Source organism: Ailuropoda melanoleuca, chromosome 2, assembly GCF_002007445.2.
Source record: "Ailuropoda melanoleuca isolate Jingjing chromosome 2, ASM200744v2, whole genome shotgun sequence".
Lineage (NCBI taxonomy): Eukaryota > Metazoa > Chordata > Mammalia > Carnivora > Ursidae > Ailuropoda > Ailuropoda melanoleuca.
In genome coordinates, this window is record NC_048219.1 from 69,484,165 (window position 1) to 69,500,872 (window position 16,708).

General features: G+C 39.5%; 1 protein-coding gene across 4 annotated transcripts in view; it reads left to right on the forward strand.

The window, feature by feature from the left end:
• CDC14A (cell division cycle 14A) overlaps nt 1-16,708 on the forward strand; it is a 167,540-nt gene that overhangs the window by 63,356 nt on the left and 87,476 nt on the right. For all 4 annotated transcript variants that reach the window (XM_011226918.3, XM_034653979.1, XM_034653977.1 and 1 more), the window contains one exon: nt 16,257-16,323. In XM_011226918.3, the coding sequence (XP_011225220.1) occupies nt 16,257-16,323 (67 nt within the window). The remainder of the gene's footprint in view (nt 1-16,256; nt 16,324-16,708) is intronic.

Below are 16,708 nucleotides of genomic sequence, written 5' to 3' on the forward strand. Positions count from 1 at the left end.
TGTGTGTCCAAATCTACAAGCATTTGTAATTCTTTTTTTTTTTTTTTTTTAACGATTGTTTATTTGAGAGAGAGAGAGTGAGCCAGAGAACACAAACTGGGGAGGGGCAGAGGGAGAGGGAGAAGCAGACTCTCCGCTGAGCAGAGAGTCTGATGTAGGGACTCAATCCCAGGACCCTGGGACCATGACGTGAACCGAAGGCAGATGCTTAACCGACTGAGCCACCCAGGCGCCCCAGCATATGTATTTCTTATTGCTACTAATCTCATAATTTCCGACAATAATGAAAGAAAGGAAGAGCAAAGATTGAGGAGGCCTCTGTCCATCTTCCTTACTTGCCTGTAAACTCTCAGAGGGTAGGTCCTGGTGCCTGACACTTAAAAATGATTTTAGCAAATATTTGAATGAATAAATCAAGACTAAGATCCAAGGGTTTCCCATTTCTTTTTCTCAGGCCATAGGAGGGAGCGTTAATTAGGCAAAGGGTGAGTGTCAAGGTCGGGAGGAGGAATGGGGGAGATATTGCCTAATGTGCTTGATCCGCTTGATACTCTCAGTGAAGTCGGAGGAAAGGAGAGGAAAATATCCTCCAGCGATCTAGGGTGTGAACTAATGAGCTATTGAAGGGCAGATAAAAAGTGACAGATTAAGTTTAGGAGCATTTTAATATGGAGACAAAGCTTGTTTTTTCCTTCTACTTCTAATGGCTTCTCTAATTTGAAAGCCCTTTGTGAAATACAGTTCTAATTTTTAGAAAGGGTGATTATTTTAGTCAGTGTGGGCCAGGGTAAAAAAGCAGCATGGACCCGGTGGCTTATAAACAACAGAAATGTATTTCTCAGTTCTAGAGGACAGATCTGGGTGGTCATGTTCTGGTAAGGTCTTCAGGGATGCACTGCTAACTTGTTTCCTCACATGGAATAAGGAAGGCGAGAAAGAGCTCTGGGGTGCCTTTTTTTTTTTTTTAAAGATTTTATTTATTCATTTCAGAGAGAGAGAGCATGAGGAGGGGTGAGGGGCAGAAGGAGAGGGAGAAGCAGACTCTCCGCTGAGGGAGCCCGACATGGGGCTCGATCCCAGGACTCTGAGAACATGAACTGAGCCAAAGTCAGATGCTTAACTGACCAAGCCACCCAGGTGCCTCATTGGGTTGCCTTTTATAAGGGCACTAATCCCATTCTCGAGGGCCTTACCCTCATGACCTAATCACCTCCTGAAGGTTCCAGCTCCTCTAATAACATCAACTAGGGTGTTAAGATTTCAACATGTGCATTTTGGGGGGACACCAACACTCAGTCCATTTCAGTAATAATGAAAATATTAATCACTCTACTAAGTTCCAAGCACAGTGGTTAAGAATATATGCCTTAAGGCAGAGACACTGGGCTTGAAGGCTCATTCTGCTTTTTGCTATCTGTACAAAAGATAAGCAACTTGAGCAAGTTACTGCTCCTCTCTGAGCCTCCGTTTCCTTTTCTGTAAAATGGCTTCAGGCTGTCCTGGGAATTAAATGAAGTAATACATTTATCATTACACCTGGTACATAAAAAAAGCTGGCTTTTGTTTTTCTCTCTGTTGTTAGTACTATTACTATTATTAATAAGAAATAAGGATTTTCCACATGGATATAAATATGAATCGGAAGTATTTCTTCTAATGATCACACCTTCTAGTTGGGGCAGGCAGATCTCTAAGCACATTAGTTAACTGTAAAATAGTTATATAAAAATAGAGGATAAGATTAATTCTAACAGAGATGTGGGAAAGTATCAGACTCATTTAAGTTGAGCTTTTATTTATTTCTTATTTTTTATTTTAAAGATTTTATTTATTTGAGGGGTGCCTGGGTGGCTCAGTTGTTAAGCATCTGCCTTTGGCTCGGAGTGTGATCCCGGCGTTCTGGGATCGAGGCCCACATCAGGCTCCTCTGCTGAGAGCCTGCTTCTTCCTCTCCCACTCCCCCTGCTTGTGTTCCCTCTCTTGCTGGCTGTCTCTCTCTCCATCAACTAGCTAACTAACTAACTAAATAAATTCTTTGAAAAAAAAAGTTAAATTAAAAAAAAAGATTTTATTTATTTGAGAGAGTGGGCAAGAGAGAGCCACGAGCAGGGGCAGAGGGAGAGGGAGAAGCAAACACCCGGCTGACCAGGGGGCCCCAGGGGGGGCTCCATCCCAGGAGTGGGAGATCATCACCGGAGCCAAAGGCAGATGCTTAACTGACTAAGCCACCCAAGTGCCCCTAAGCTGAACTTTTAAAGATAGATAAGGGTTTGGAGAATGGAGGGGGACAAATTAGGCACAGGTGTGCACTATGGAAAACCTTGGAGTTGTGAGGTTTCTGAGTTGACCTCAGAAGTTCTCTGTGGGAGGAGCACAGTGTCTGTGGTGAGAGAGGGGCTGTGTCTGCACAGGGATTACTAAGGCAATTTTCCTAGGGACAGTAAGGGCCCCTTCAGTTTGTTTGCTAAATCGGAAATACGTTTGCAATTTTTTGGTTGTTATTTTGAAAAATAACACATGCACCTGGAAATTATAATGCTGTAATATTTGTAAAATTATATGCCAGTCAGTAGGCCCTCTGGACAATGTAGCTATTTAAAAACTTTAAGTGATGGGGCGCCTGGGTGGCACAGCGGTTAAGCATCTGCCTTCGGCTCAGGGCGTGATCCCGGCGTTATGGGATCGAGCCCCACATCAGGCTCCTCTGCTACGAGCCTGCTTCTTCCTCTCCCACTCCCCCTGCTTGTGTTCCCTCTCTCGCTGGCTGTCTCTATCTCTGTCGAATAAAGAAATAAAATCTTTAAAAAAAAATAAAAATAAAAACTTTAAGTGGAAAATGTATATTAATTTTTATGCTGGTGACTATTCAGAAGTCAAAGGTGATGTATTTCTGTTTCACTAGCTAGATGACCCTTGCTATCTTTAATTGTCAACTTAGGTGAAGATATTGAAGGAGGATGAAAGAATAAATTCTTCTTTTAAGTATAATTATATGTTTAGCTTATATGTGCTAGGTAATTAATTGTTTCCTGAAAACTAGAATTTTTGGCTAATTAAGATCAGAATGGAAGAAAAGACAGGAAGAAAATTATTACTACTTAACATAGGATTAAGCAATAATTATTACAATTGTAGCTTATTTTTCCAAATTGTTTTTATTTAAATATTTGAAAATATGAATATATTAACATGGTTCAGAAATTTAAAAAGTATATAAGGTTTACAGTGAAAACTCTCTCTGCCACCCTTGATCTTATCTTGATCTTATCCCTCTAATTTTTTGTGGATAACTTCTGGTATTTGTTTCTTCCATATCCTTCTAGAGTTTCTTTATGCACATATAAGCTACGTACATTTAAAAAACTTCCAGTAGAATTAACCTAGAGTGTTATGTTAGTTTCAGGTGTACAATATAGTGTGGTTCCTGTCTTTATGTACCTTCTTCACCGAAATGCTTGTTTCCATTTGTTCTCTAGATTCTTGGTGTCTTTCTAATAAAGGGATTTTAAGGCTACTGTGAGTCTAAAAAACATTGTTCTTCAAGATTTATTCATTTAACAAAAACTTATCTGAACAGTCTCTTCTGTAAAGCCTTTCCTTATTTTTCTAGAGAGGCTTGGCATGTTCTTTGCCTGTAATTCCCTGTTATATTTTGTGTATTGCATTTTGTTCAGGCCCCCTTACATTTGCCACATACACAATTAAAACAAATGTCTTGGAGCACCTGGGTGGCTCGGTCAGTTAAGTGTTTGCCTTTGGCTCAGGTCATGATCCCTGAGTCTCAGGATCGAGTCCCGCATCAGGCTCCCGGCTCAGTGGGGAGTCTACTTCTCCCTCTGATCCTCTCCTCTCTTGTCCTTTCTTTCTCTCTCTCAAATAAATAAATAAAATCTTTACATTAAGATGTAATTGACATCAATACTTTTAAGTTTAACGTGTACAGCGTAATGACTTGATATACATACGTTGTGAAATGATTATCACAATTGATTTAATTAACACTCATCACCTCATATAGTTACAAAAAATTTTTTTGCCCTTTTATGAGAACTTTTAGGATCTATTCTCTTAGCAACTTTCAAATCTACCATACAGCAGTGTTAACTGTAATCATCATGTTGTACATGACATCCTCAATATTTATTTTATAACTGAAAATTTCTACCTTTTGACCACCTTCACCCAATTCCCCAATTTACTGCTTGTTCTTGATTACATTAATTATAGTAGACTTTAGAGATAGTTGAATTTCTGGCTTGCTGTGACACTCAAGGAGTGTTTGTTGTGATGTTACTGTTTGTAAGTCAGTATTAGTTTCATTAAGTTAATGGAATTTAATTCCATTTAATTGTAACGTAGTTGTGTCCATAAATGTACTTTTGCCTGTATTGAGGATAGCCAATATGTTTGTCAAGAGTGACTTTAGCTAGGGGTGCCTGGGTGGCTCAGTCTGTTAAGTGCCTGCCTTTAGCTCAGGTCACGATCCCAGGGTCCTGGGATCAAGCCCCGCATTGGGCTCCCTGCTCACTGGGGAGTCTGCCTCTCCCTCTCCATCTGCCTCTCTCCCTGCTCATGCTCTCTCTTGTCAAATAAATAAATCTTTATAAAAAAAGAAAGAGTGACTTTAGCTGAAAACTAGGGGAAAGGGTATTTTTCACCTAATTCAATTCTTTGAGTCCATCCATCTTTAGTATTGGCTTGGCAGTTGGCTTTCAAGGGAACAAGAGGCTGTTCAGTTCTGGGGTCAGAGTCAGCAGAGTTTGAATTGGCAAGCCTAGCATGAATCTTTATTTAGGTACTTTTCCTTTCAGCGTATTACCGATTTTAGAGTCTATACTATTGACCAGTCGTTCTATGAACTCGTATTAATTGTGCTTGTCTAAGGTCTCGTGAGACTACCAACTCTTAGTGGAATTCTCAGATTGTTTTCTTGGCAGTCAGCGGACATGGTTTTCAAATCTACATTCTCTGAGGTTCATAAAACAGTGTTGTTGAAAACTCTCAGCCTCGTAAAACATGGAGAATTGCACAACTCTTCTTTTTGATTTCTTTTGTACTTTTTTTTTTTTCAAGAACTGTATTTATTTATTAGAGAGAGAGAGAGAGTGCGCTTTAGCGTGGGTGAACACAAACGGCGCGGGGGGGAGTAGAAGGAGAGGGAGAAGCAGGCTCCCCGCTAAGTAGGGAGCCTGATGTGAGACTGGATCCCAGGATCCCAGGACCCTAAGATCATGACCTGAGCCGAAGGCAGACGCTTGAGCGACTGAGCCACCCAGGCGCCCTCTTTGTGCTTTTAAATTCATTTTATAAAACTTACTTCTTTGTTTATGGGTCTATGTGTGTCAACTTGGTAAGGTTTTTTTTTTGTATTGATGATGGTTCATAAATCTGAAGTCAACTTTTTTATGACCTATAATATAAAATGGAGAATAAAACTATACAGGTAATAAATAACATCCAGGCTCCCAGTTTTGAAGACAAATACAGAAAGCATGATTTGAGAAATAATGACTAGGTGCAGAGGTGAGGTTGAGGTAAGGTGCTGTGCTGACACCCAATGGAATCAAGCTGGTTGGATGTTGAATGTTCTGTCTCCAGCTGTTGGTTTAGTTTTTCTTTTTTGGTGTTGGTTTTTTGCAGGTCTCTTCCTGGATAGGTCCAGGAATGCATTTTTGTGTGGCTGTTTTATTTTAGGTTAGAGAAGAGGCTAGAACTTTTTTTTTTTTAAAGATTTTATTTATTTATTTGACAGAGATAGAGACAGCCAGCTAGAGAGGGAATGCAAGCAGGGGGAGTGGGAGAGGAAGAAAGCAGGCTCATAGCAAAGGAGCCTGATGTGGGGCTCTCCCATAACGCCGGGATCACGCCCTGAGCCGAAGGCAGACGCTTAACCGCTGTGCCACCCAGGCGCCCCTAGAAGAGGCTAGAACTTATAGATAGTATTTCCCAAAGTTATGTTGGTTCTCATATTTGGTTTTTAAAAGCCTGAGAGGCTTTAAAAAATACTGGTGCCTGGGTTCTACTCCCAGAAATGTTGATGTAATTAGTCTAGGGTATTGGGTTTGGGTATTGGAATTTTCAAAAACTTCCTACAAAATTCCAGTGTGTTGGCAAGGTTGAGAACTACTGCTCTATACCATCTACATGGCAAAATAAAAATAAAAATAAACAAATGAAAAGATTCAAAGAACAATTAAGTTTAGAACTCTCCATCTTGGAGGTTTAAAAAACACATTCTCATTTAAAGATTCTGAATGGTTCTGAGTAATAAAGAAACCTGTTTAACTTCGTTTAACTCAGACTTTTCCAAAGTACCTCATCCTGAATCCCTTTCCACTCTCCGCCAATTTCTGTTAATATCCGGCAGCACCAGCGTTCTGAAACACTCTAGGACACATTTCCTGATCCACACCTGTGTGCAACAAAATAGATCTCTTGGGATTAGAATAATATGCTGCCATTTATGGAACTGTTTTTGTACTGTTTCCTGAGAGCCTTGGCAGTAGATGGCTTATCAAGTAATGGTATTTTATCTAATATGAATAGGAATACACAACTTTTCTCTTAGAGCTGGTGTGAGGCCAGAAAACCTTCCTTACTGGAGGACCCACAAACCTCCCACTGGCAATCCTTTAAAGACATTTGTCATTAAAATGAATCCATACTGTTTGTATTAAGGGAGAGGTTTGTTGTGTTTTGGGGATGACCCCTAGTGATATCCCTGTTGCTGAGCTATGTCTTAATGTGGCAGAATCTTAATGGGAAATCTCTGAAGCAATTACTCCAGATCATCTGGGCATGTCAGAACTTGTAGGTCTCTTAACAAAGGCTCGAAGGGGTCAACCACTTAGAACTTGGCATTAGGCTGCCTTCTTTCTTCTAAAGCAAAGTAAACATGTGCTGGTAGATGTTAGATGTAATTATAAAATATATCTCTTCACAGAAAATGTTGAACCAGGCATTTGTGAGCTTAAATATGATATTGTGATTTTTGTCAAAGTTTATTTAGCAATTAACTTCATATTTCAAAGGAACAGTTTTCCTTACCATGTTTTTCTTTTGAGTATCAAAAATGTAGAAGCAAAATTTATTTTATGCTTTTCAATATATCCCTATGATGGCTACCCTTCTGCTTCACAGTGTTGATCTTTTGGGGTTATTTCTGCCCCCATGGATCTTTAATAAACCTTTGCTTTTAATGCTTGGTGTGATGAGAAAGATCTGTGTTAGTTTTGAATAGTGAGGATGTGCTAGTTTCCTGAGTGTTGAAAATAGATGGTAGTAGATGGCTTATCCATTCCAAACTGTTCAATCCATTCTCAACAGCTGGGACATGTTGAGTAACTTGGACCACCATAAAAAGCAGACTCTTTGTCAGATTTTTCTTGTTAAAATAGCAAATAAGCACCATTAGACAGGATCTGAGAACAGAAACAACTGCCAGGGTCTCTGTAACTCACTAAATACGTGTAAGGAAGTGAGTTACATCTATTCTATTTTTTGGGAACATGGCGGTGCTTCAATGGTTTGAGTTGTGAGAGCTGGTTCAGATGATGTTTTTTGTTATTCCTATTTTGATGGTCCCGGATCCATGTTACCAAGTTTCTATAGAAGAGCTGATGCCAAACTTTTGTACTCTTTGTAGTACATTTCTGATAGCCAGTCTTAGTTGATAAAGGTGGTTTAGAAAACTACTTTACATTAATGTATTCACAGTAATTTACATTACATTAATGAATTTACATTAAGGAATATAGTTATTTTGTTGAATGTCTTGTGGAATGTCTTTTCAGTACCTAAACTAAAGGCAATCTGCTATTATTTATTATTTTTAAAAAGATTTGTTTATTTATTTGAGAGAGAGAGAGAGCATGAGTAGGGGAAGAGGCAGAGGGAGAAGAAGAGAGAGAGAATCCTCAAGCAGATTCCCCACTGAGCATGGAGCCCGATGCAGGGCTCTATCCCAGAACCCTGAAATCATGACCTGAGCCGAAATCAAGAGATGGCCCCTTAACTGACTGAACCATCCAGGCACCCCCAATTTATTACTATTTTTATCTGTAAAGCAAAATTAGCATGGTTAAGTGAGTGGTACTCACATCTTGATAAAAGGCCCAGAGCACAGTGTATGGTCTGTTTTTTATTTGGTGCTATTATTGCTAGTTCTTGACAGATTATGTTCTGCTGACTTTGTGTGACCATTTAAGCCATGATTTAGAGATGAATTTTTACATATCTGTTTCTTTGTATGAACAGAGAGATTAGTGTGTAGCCTTATGTTCAATCTGAAAAGTGGGAGATGCTGTGTTCTGTTTTTGTTAGGTACTGGTCATGCTTAGCTTTTGTCCCTGCCCTGTGAAGCCATTTGGTTTTGCTCTTTGAGTGGGAGATGGCTTTGTTCTTCCCGCGAATTCTCAGCAAATACCTTTTCATTTTGTAGTCCTAGATGTTATAAGCACTCAGCTCTTTCTTTTCCCTGCACCTGGTTCACAGGTGTCACAGATTTGTTCAGAGATTGGAAGTCAAGTATAATTTGGATAATGATGTATAGTATTTTGGGGCATTGTCTACTTACCAAGTATCCATACAATATAGTCTAGACCTGAACTACCCAGTACAGTAGCTACTAGCTACTAGCTGTGTATGCTTCTGAGCACTTGAAATTTGTTTAGTCCAAACATTTTGAAGATTTGATATAAAAAAGTAAAATATCTTCTTTATAATTATGTTGATTACATGCTGAAATGATAATTTTTCAGATATACTGGAATAAGAAAATATATTACTCATTAATTTCACTTGTTTCTTTTTACTTTTTGAAATATGATTTTGAAAAAATTGAAATTACATATTTGGTTCTCTTGTGTATGGCATCGTATTTCCATTGGACAGCAATGCTCTCGATTGTGTTTTTGTTACTGTTCATTAAAGATTGTTTTATGTAATTTTTGCTTTGAAAAGTCAGTAGTTCCCAGCCACTGGGGTTGTTCAGATATAAGTTGAATGATCTCTAGGTAATGATCATTTATTCATTCATTCAACAACTACAGCATATTAATGTGCCCAGCCCTGTGCTGGATTCTGGGCATGCAGACATAAAGAACACATTAACGGTCCTGAAGAAGGCACTTCTTGTGGCAGTTGTGTTGATGGGATTCAGGTCAGTGCTTGGAAAGGTTCTTTCATGACCTTTGAGATCCTTTCCAACCCATTGCTCTGCAGGTATTTGCATACCTCCTAACCACTTGTTATCCAGAGAACTTACAGAGAATCATGGAATCAAAACGTGTGTAGAGCATAGCCATCCCTAATATTTCTTCATCCAGTTACTGTCAGCTCTTTTTTATTCTTCAGTGTAGTCTCTATATTTTAAACTCGGTGCCTCTGTTCTTCATTCTTTCTTCATTGCAAACAACCTCATTACCAGAAATGCCTTCTCATTGCTTTGTGTGAATATATTCTTTCATCTCTGGTTTCGTCTCCTCATTGTTCACATTTACAAGGTTGCTTCTTTGTGAGTGATGTCTAGATGCTCAGGTTATAAGCAGTGGTATGTTGGTAAATTGGCTGTGTAAGTAAAAAGCATTTGTTGATTTGTATGGTGTAAATACACCCACCAATGCTGATTTGGGTTCTCAAAATTCCTGAATATTCAATAATCACTTTTGGGAGCCTATAGGAGACAAGTTCTATTACAATAGTGGATTAAGCCCTTTTTCCTTGTATCTAATTGTGCATGGTGGTTCTTGTTGTCTTAAATTTAATTTTTCTTCTCTTCTCTGCAAAATAAATACAAAAATGTAAAAATAAAAAAATTCCCAGCTGCTTCATCTATTCAAATACTTGTTCATTTAGTTTTTCATTCAACAAATATGTATTGACTACCAGCTGCTCCCAAGGTCATAGTTACTGGATTTTTATAATGATTTCATAATAGCTTTATGGTTCAGCTGACTATTATGCTAGATGTCGCATTTAAAAAGAGTTGTCAGGATAGATGGAGTTTAGATGGTCAAGCATGAGGTTGGGTTAACTTTGTGTCTGGATGTGTCTAGACAGCTGTTGGAGTATTAACTTACCTCTGAATGAAGAGTAGCCTTGTGTTTACCTGCTTAAGAGAGTTAATGCAATGCACGGCAAAACTATCATGACAGATAAAGGTAAGAGCTGTGGTTTTCCCAGGGAGCATGGCAGGTGCATACTTTTTCCTGCAGTTGAAATCTGTGGACTTCAGTGGTCCTTTGTGGGGGAGGTAACAATACAGCATGCCCTCTAATTCAATTCAGTAAATATTTGGCTTAGTAAGTAGGAATGAGTGAATGAATGAATCAATGGATAAATGAGTAAAAAGCAAATCAGGAGTTAAGTAAACAGTTGGGAACTATAATTGCAATAAAAACTGTGAGACTTTAAAACTTTCTATCCACATCAGTATTGTGATTTAAGTTCTAAAAGCCCTGCATGGTCTCTCTGGGTTAAAATAAAAATGTGTTTAATACCACTTGATAAGCTCCTTTACTTAATTTAAGTGTTTATTCAGTATCTATTTTGTGCCTGGCAATATGTCAGGTACTAGGGTGAATAAAAAATGTATAGATTCTTTTTTTTTTTAAAGAGTTTATTTATTTATTTGACAGAGATAGAGACAGCCAGCGAGAGAGGGAACACAAGCAGGGGGAGTGGGAAGAGGAAGAAACAGGCTCCCAGCGGAGGAGCCTAATGTGGGGCTCGATCCCATAACACTGGGATCACGCCCTGAGCCAAAGGCAGATGCTTAACCACTGTGCCACCCAGGCACCCCAAAAATGTATAGATTCTGTCTTGAGACTGTTACAGAGAGAGCAGCAGAGTCAAATAAGCACAGGCGGGGTCAGATACCACCAGGCCTTGTATTGGTTAACGATTTGAACTTTCAAATGATAACAACGGAAGTCAGTGAAAAGTGCCTGGATCAAATTTACCTTTATTTATTTATTTATTTATTTATTTATTTTAAATTTATTAATTTTTTTTTTTTAAAGATTTTATTTATTCAACAGAGATAGAGACAGCCAGCGAGAGAGGGAACACAAGCAGGGGGAGTGGGAGAGGAAGAAGCAGGCTCATAGTGGAGGAGCCTCATGCGGGGCTCGATCCTGTAACGCCAGGATCACGCCCTGAGCCGAAGGCAGACGCTTAACCACTGTGCCACCCAGGCGCCCCCAAATTTACCTTTAAAAAAAATATCACTCTGGCTGCCGTGAGAAGACTGATCAAGAAGGCAAGGCGTGGATGTGGGAAGGCTTTTTTGCAGAAGTCCCCTGAGAAGTGGTGGGGGAATAGGGGAGAAGTCAGTGCAGGCAAGAGGCACTGAAGAGGGAAAAGCAACAAAGCATGGTGGCGGACAGGGTAAGGGGAATGAGAGCTGGAGGGACATCTGGGCTCCAGCTTGAGCGATTGTGGAAGCTTCATCTTCTACGAGACAGTGCTGGAGGACCGGATTATTGTTTCTGTTTGGAGGTGGGGCAGCTGCAAGAGAGTCTTCTCACACAGTGAGAAGCCTTAAGACACTTAAATGGGAAGGTCATGTATGTGGTTGGCTATACAGTTTTGCAGTTTTAAGGAGTTTGTGCTAGAAAGAGAAGTTGAGGATCTTTGGCAGATCGATGGCAATTTATATGGATGAGATTGTGTAGGCAGTTCCAAAATGTGCCCCTTCCTACCAGCAGCATCGATATCCTCTGGAAACCTGGGGATTCTCAGGCCCTGCCCCAGACCTATTGGGCCAGGACCTTGGGTGGGGCCCAGCATTCTGTGTTTAAGGAACCATCCAGGTGAGACTGATGGAATCCAGCTGGTCCTGGGCTAGGGAGAGAGTGCGGAGTGACAAGAATTTGAGTCTGGGATTGAACCATGAGCAGCTCTAACTTTGAAGGATTGGGAGGTGAAGGATGGCTTTGCCAAGCGGATAGGGTAGGATCCGTTTGGAGAGGTAGAAGAAAAATCCAGGAAGCCAGCGAAGAGAGTGTTCAAATGAGCGAGATAATTGGTGCTGACAAGTTCAGTAAAATGATTCTTGGGAAATGTTTCCTGGGCTTAGAAGAAGCAGATCCAGAGAAAATAAATTAGTGATTGCCAGGTGGGGAGGGAGGGGGAGCAGTTACTGCAAACGGGTACAGAGTTTCTTTTTTGGGGAATACGACTGTTATGGAATTAGTGGTGATGTGAATTGTGAATATACCAAAAGCCACAGCATTGTGAATATACTGAAAGAAATCACCAAGTTGTACACTCTAAAAAGGCTGAATTGTGGATTTTATTTCCATTAAAAACAAAGTCGTCCCCCCCCCAACTTAGCAATATGGAGGTAATTGGTGACTTTAGTGCGAACTGTTCATGGCATGGATGAGGGTGGAAACAGAGCAGAGGTGGTTAAGATGTGAGAGGAGGGAAAATGGAGGCCAGGAGAGAAGTCATCCCTCAGAGAAGTCTCATTACAAAGGGGAGGTCAAAGGGAGTGTGGTAGTTCAGGGGAAATACTGAGTCAACAAAGTTGGGGGTGGTTTTTCTTCTTTTAAAGATGGTAGAGACCTGAAAATGTTTAAATTCTGTTGAGAATGACCCAGGGGAGAGATGAAGAGAGGAAAGTGACCATCAGTTGTGTTGAATAACAATACAGTTTCAGAGTCAAGGGATTTCTGTGGTTAATGGTGTTTTCCTAACATGGATCTCCATTTCTTACAACAAAGTAGGTGAAAAATAATCCTGAAGCAATCCTCTGATTCAAACTTGAACACTGCATGGGGCAGGTATCTTGCTGTCTTCCAGGGCCAACTATTCTATTTTCAGATGGTTTTGACTATATTGGGGGTTGAGGGAAATTAGCAGGGACGAACTGATTTATAACATGGGAGATAATGTTTCTTTTATAGAATAAAACCTCTCTGCTTCTTAAATGGACTTTAATCTTATTTCAGTCATTTCCTTCATTCTCACTTCCCGAAGGACCCAGGGCTGCCAATTATTGAGCTTTTGGAGAAGTTTCTAGTGTTAGTTGGGTTGATTCTCTGACTTTTTCACTGGCACCTTAATATTCAGTTTTCTGGTTTTGTAATTTATCACCACTTATCTGTCTGATTTCCAGTTTTTGGAATTTTATTGCTATTTTCTCTTCTCTTATTCTCCCTGAACTCTCCATTTTTTATTTATTTTTATTCTTTTAAATTATGTTATATTTGTCACCATACAGTAATCATTAGTTTTTGGATTCCATTTTTAAAAAGCCTTTCAAAATTCTCTTTTTAGTGTGGTTTTGGTAGATGCATGTGTCCAATCTACCACCTCTACCTTCTCTTTTTTTGTTGTTTTTTAAAGATTTTATTTATTTATTTGATACAGAGAGAGAGAGCACAAGCAGGGGGAGGGGCAGCAGAGGCAGAGGCAGAGGGAGAAGCAGGCTCCCTGCTCATGTGGGGCTCGATCCCAGGACCCTGGGATCATGACCTGAGCCAAAGGCAGACACTTAACCTACTGAGCCACCTGGGCAACCCTCTCCCTTCTCTTTTTCTCTTTTTTTTTTTTCCACCAGAGAATATGTAACATGTTTTTTATCCCTTCACTTTTTTGGTTACTCTCCTTTGACTAAGTAGGAGGTGGATTCCACTAATAAGCCATTTCTCTTCCTCGGTATGGGGGCAGGCTTTGGGAACCTATTGTCTTCGTGTGGCTGTCATGAGGATTAATTACCCTGAGAAATGGGTATAATCTCATTTGGTGTGTCATCTCCTTTCCCCCATTCTGAGAATGTGACCTCATTTTATTGCATCCCTTATTAAATTTCAGGCTGTAAACTTCTCCCTGTCTTTCCAGCCTGCTGTGACTGCTTTGTGTCCCGATTCTGTCCCATGGCAGGTTTAACTGGCCCTCCTCTCTCAGGTCTGTAGATTTAATCACCAGGTCACCAGAGCTCTCTTTTCAGGCACTGGGAAAATCTGTGGCTGGGATAGGACAGGAGATGTCATGATCCTCTCACCAAACTTTTCAGACAGTCAGAAAGACTGGGTCTGGACCTTTTCTGATGATTTATACATGTAAATTTGTTTAGGTGACTCTAGGTATGGGAAAATATACTTCGGAGAGAGTACCTCCAATTCTTAAAATTGTTTTACTCTTTCAAATACAAAGACTTTTTTTTTTTTCCTTTTACTAAAGCAGTCATTTTTAATCTAAGGCCTCTGGAGATAGAGAGTTGCTGAATTTGGATGAGAAGAAAAGTATCTTTGTTTTCAGTAATCTTATAACTGATAAGATTATATTCAATTATAAATGTTGGAAATAAGCTATAGTCTTATTAGCAATATAAATGACTGTGAGAACAGAAATTACAGACATTTTTATATCCCATTATTGATTTTGCATGTGTCTTAAGTATTTCACATATCTTATTATTTATGTTCATTCCTTCTTCAAAATTTTAGTCATTATTAGCTCTACTAGATCTTGTTATATATTAATAAAACAGTAAATAAGTAAATATTATGGTATTATAAGTTTTTTGTATTTTGATAAATTTGAATTAGTCTTCTATTATTCATTTATATATATTTTTTAATTTTATGTATTTAAGAACACTATTCTGAGAAAACATGTTCACAGGCTTCATCAAATTGCTGGGGTTCATGACACACAAAAGATTTTGAACCCTTGTCCCAAAGAGGCAAGTGCCTACAGAGGAATATGTGATTATTTATATAAGCTACTATTTTATCTTGGATCCCCAGCTACATGTTTCTCTGGTTTAGTCCATTAAAATTTGCTTTTTAATAAATGCTTTATGTATTTACAAGGTATTTGGAAAAGGGGCTATTTTGGTTTTCAGACCCATGCGATCAGATGACATTAAAAAAAGAACTCTTGAAATCAGACTTACATATCAAGAATAACCCTTCCTATTTACGTAGGTTAACTTTGAAGTTTCAGGACTTAAGTATTTCTGTTAAGTTGCGTTGCTAACTTACTGTTTTTAGATGAAGTTGTCAGGATGCTGAAACCCAGTGATGTTGAAGATCCATTTTAATTCATGGCTCAGCAGCCACAGGTTCAAGTTACCTTGGATGGTTGTGATATAAAACTCAGTTTTATGTTAATTACATGTTAAAGCCCTTCAAGGTCACTTTCTCCCCATGGAACATCATCATCTAACACCTTCCCCATTGCTGCCCTTGGACCGACTTCGTGGGGTGCATTTGACTTTTTCATTGGCAGGTGCCTGACAGCTCTGTTCCTTTGGGTCAGCAACGGGGGCTGGGCAGAGAGACAGAGCCTTGGGGTCAAGTTTCTTGCCTTGGACACCTTGGAACATTGCTAGTGTTAACGCTTCGGTGCCAGTTCTTGCTTAACTGACCTGAACTTGATACTTCAGTTTTATGTTGCCTAAAGCAAGTCTGCTTAGTTGCTCTAAAAACTTAAATAAAGTATGAAGTACTCAATTTTCGGTGCAGTAGATTCCCACTCCTTTTGATACAACACTTCACGGTGCATTAGAAGCTCACATCGATCCTGAGAGGAGATTGTTTGGAAGTGTGACTGCATTTTCTGTAGTTTTTTTTTGGGGGGGGGGTTTGATGGGAGGGGTGGCATTTAGTCCATGAAAGTAACAGCTGTCTTCTGTTGACCCTCCTACATTGTCCTCCTTACATTTTTATGCTTGTATTTACTGTATTCCTGATGAGTGGTTGTTCCTGTGTCAGAATACCTTTAGTGATTGTGAATCTTTTACTTAATGAAACAGTCCAGTTCACTGTTAATAATATCACAAAGAGTCATAATATTTAGTAGGTCTTCCTATATGCTAGGCTCTTATATGAAGGACTTTACATTTATTAAATGCAATCTGGCAACAATCCTATGAATGGTAGATACCATCAGTGACATCGTTTCAGAGATGGGAAACCAAGACTCATAGAGGTAAAATAACTTGCTCTCAGTCCCAGCCAGTATGGGGCAGAGTTGGAATTTGAACGAAGGCAATCTGACGTCAGAGCTGAGGCTCTCAGATCTGCTTTTCTTATGAATTCTGCCTGTTGGATTAAAGCAACTTCAGAAATGCTTCAGTTAAACTGTAAGAGTAGTTAACTAGTAGGATCTGATGTGTTACATTAATTTACCACGTTGACAGCCGTGTAGCCAAACAAGCAGTCTACAGTTGACTTTGGTATTTTATTATTTGAATATTCTGAACGTACATTTTTAGTGTTGTGTGCTTTTTGTGTTTATAGGGATGCTTCCTTTGGAAATTGCACTTACAATCTCACCATCCTCGACTGTTTGCAAGGAATCAGAAAGGTAATAATAATTCTCCTTGGTGTAGTTGGTATGGAAGTTTCAAAGTATGAAAAAGGAATATCGTCAACATCCTTGTTTGTCATTGGAGAGAAGAGAGGGCAGGCAGTTAGCAGAAGGCTTCCCACTTCTTGATGGAACGATTGATCTGTAAAATATAGATGGTGAGGCAAATTGAGGGGTGTCCGGGGGTAACTCTGTAACTCCTTATTGAAGGAGAAGGGGTTTCCCTTTCTCATTTAAATTATTCCTCTTCTGGGGCAGATGCTCACTCTACCTGTCTCTGTGCCTCCGACATTGCTTTGTCACCGGTTCAGCTTTCTTACCAAGCTCGAGCTTGGTGTGGGAGCGATAGGAAGCCACTGCGCACCTCCGTTTGTGTGTAGAG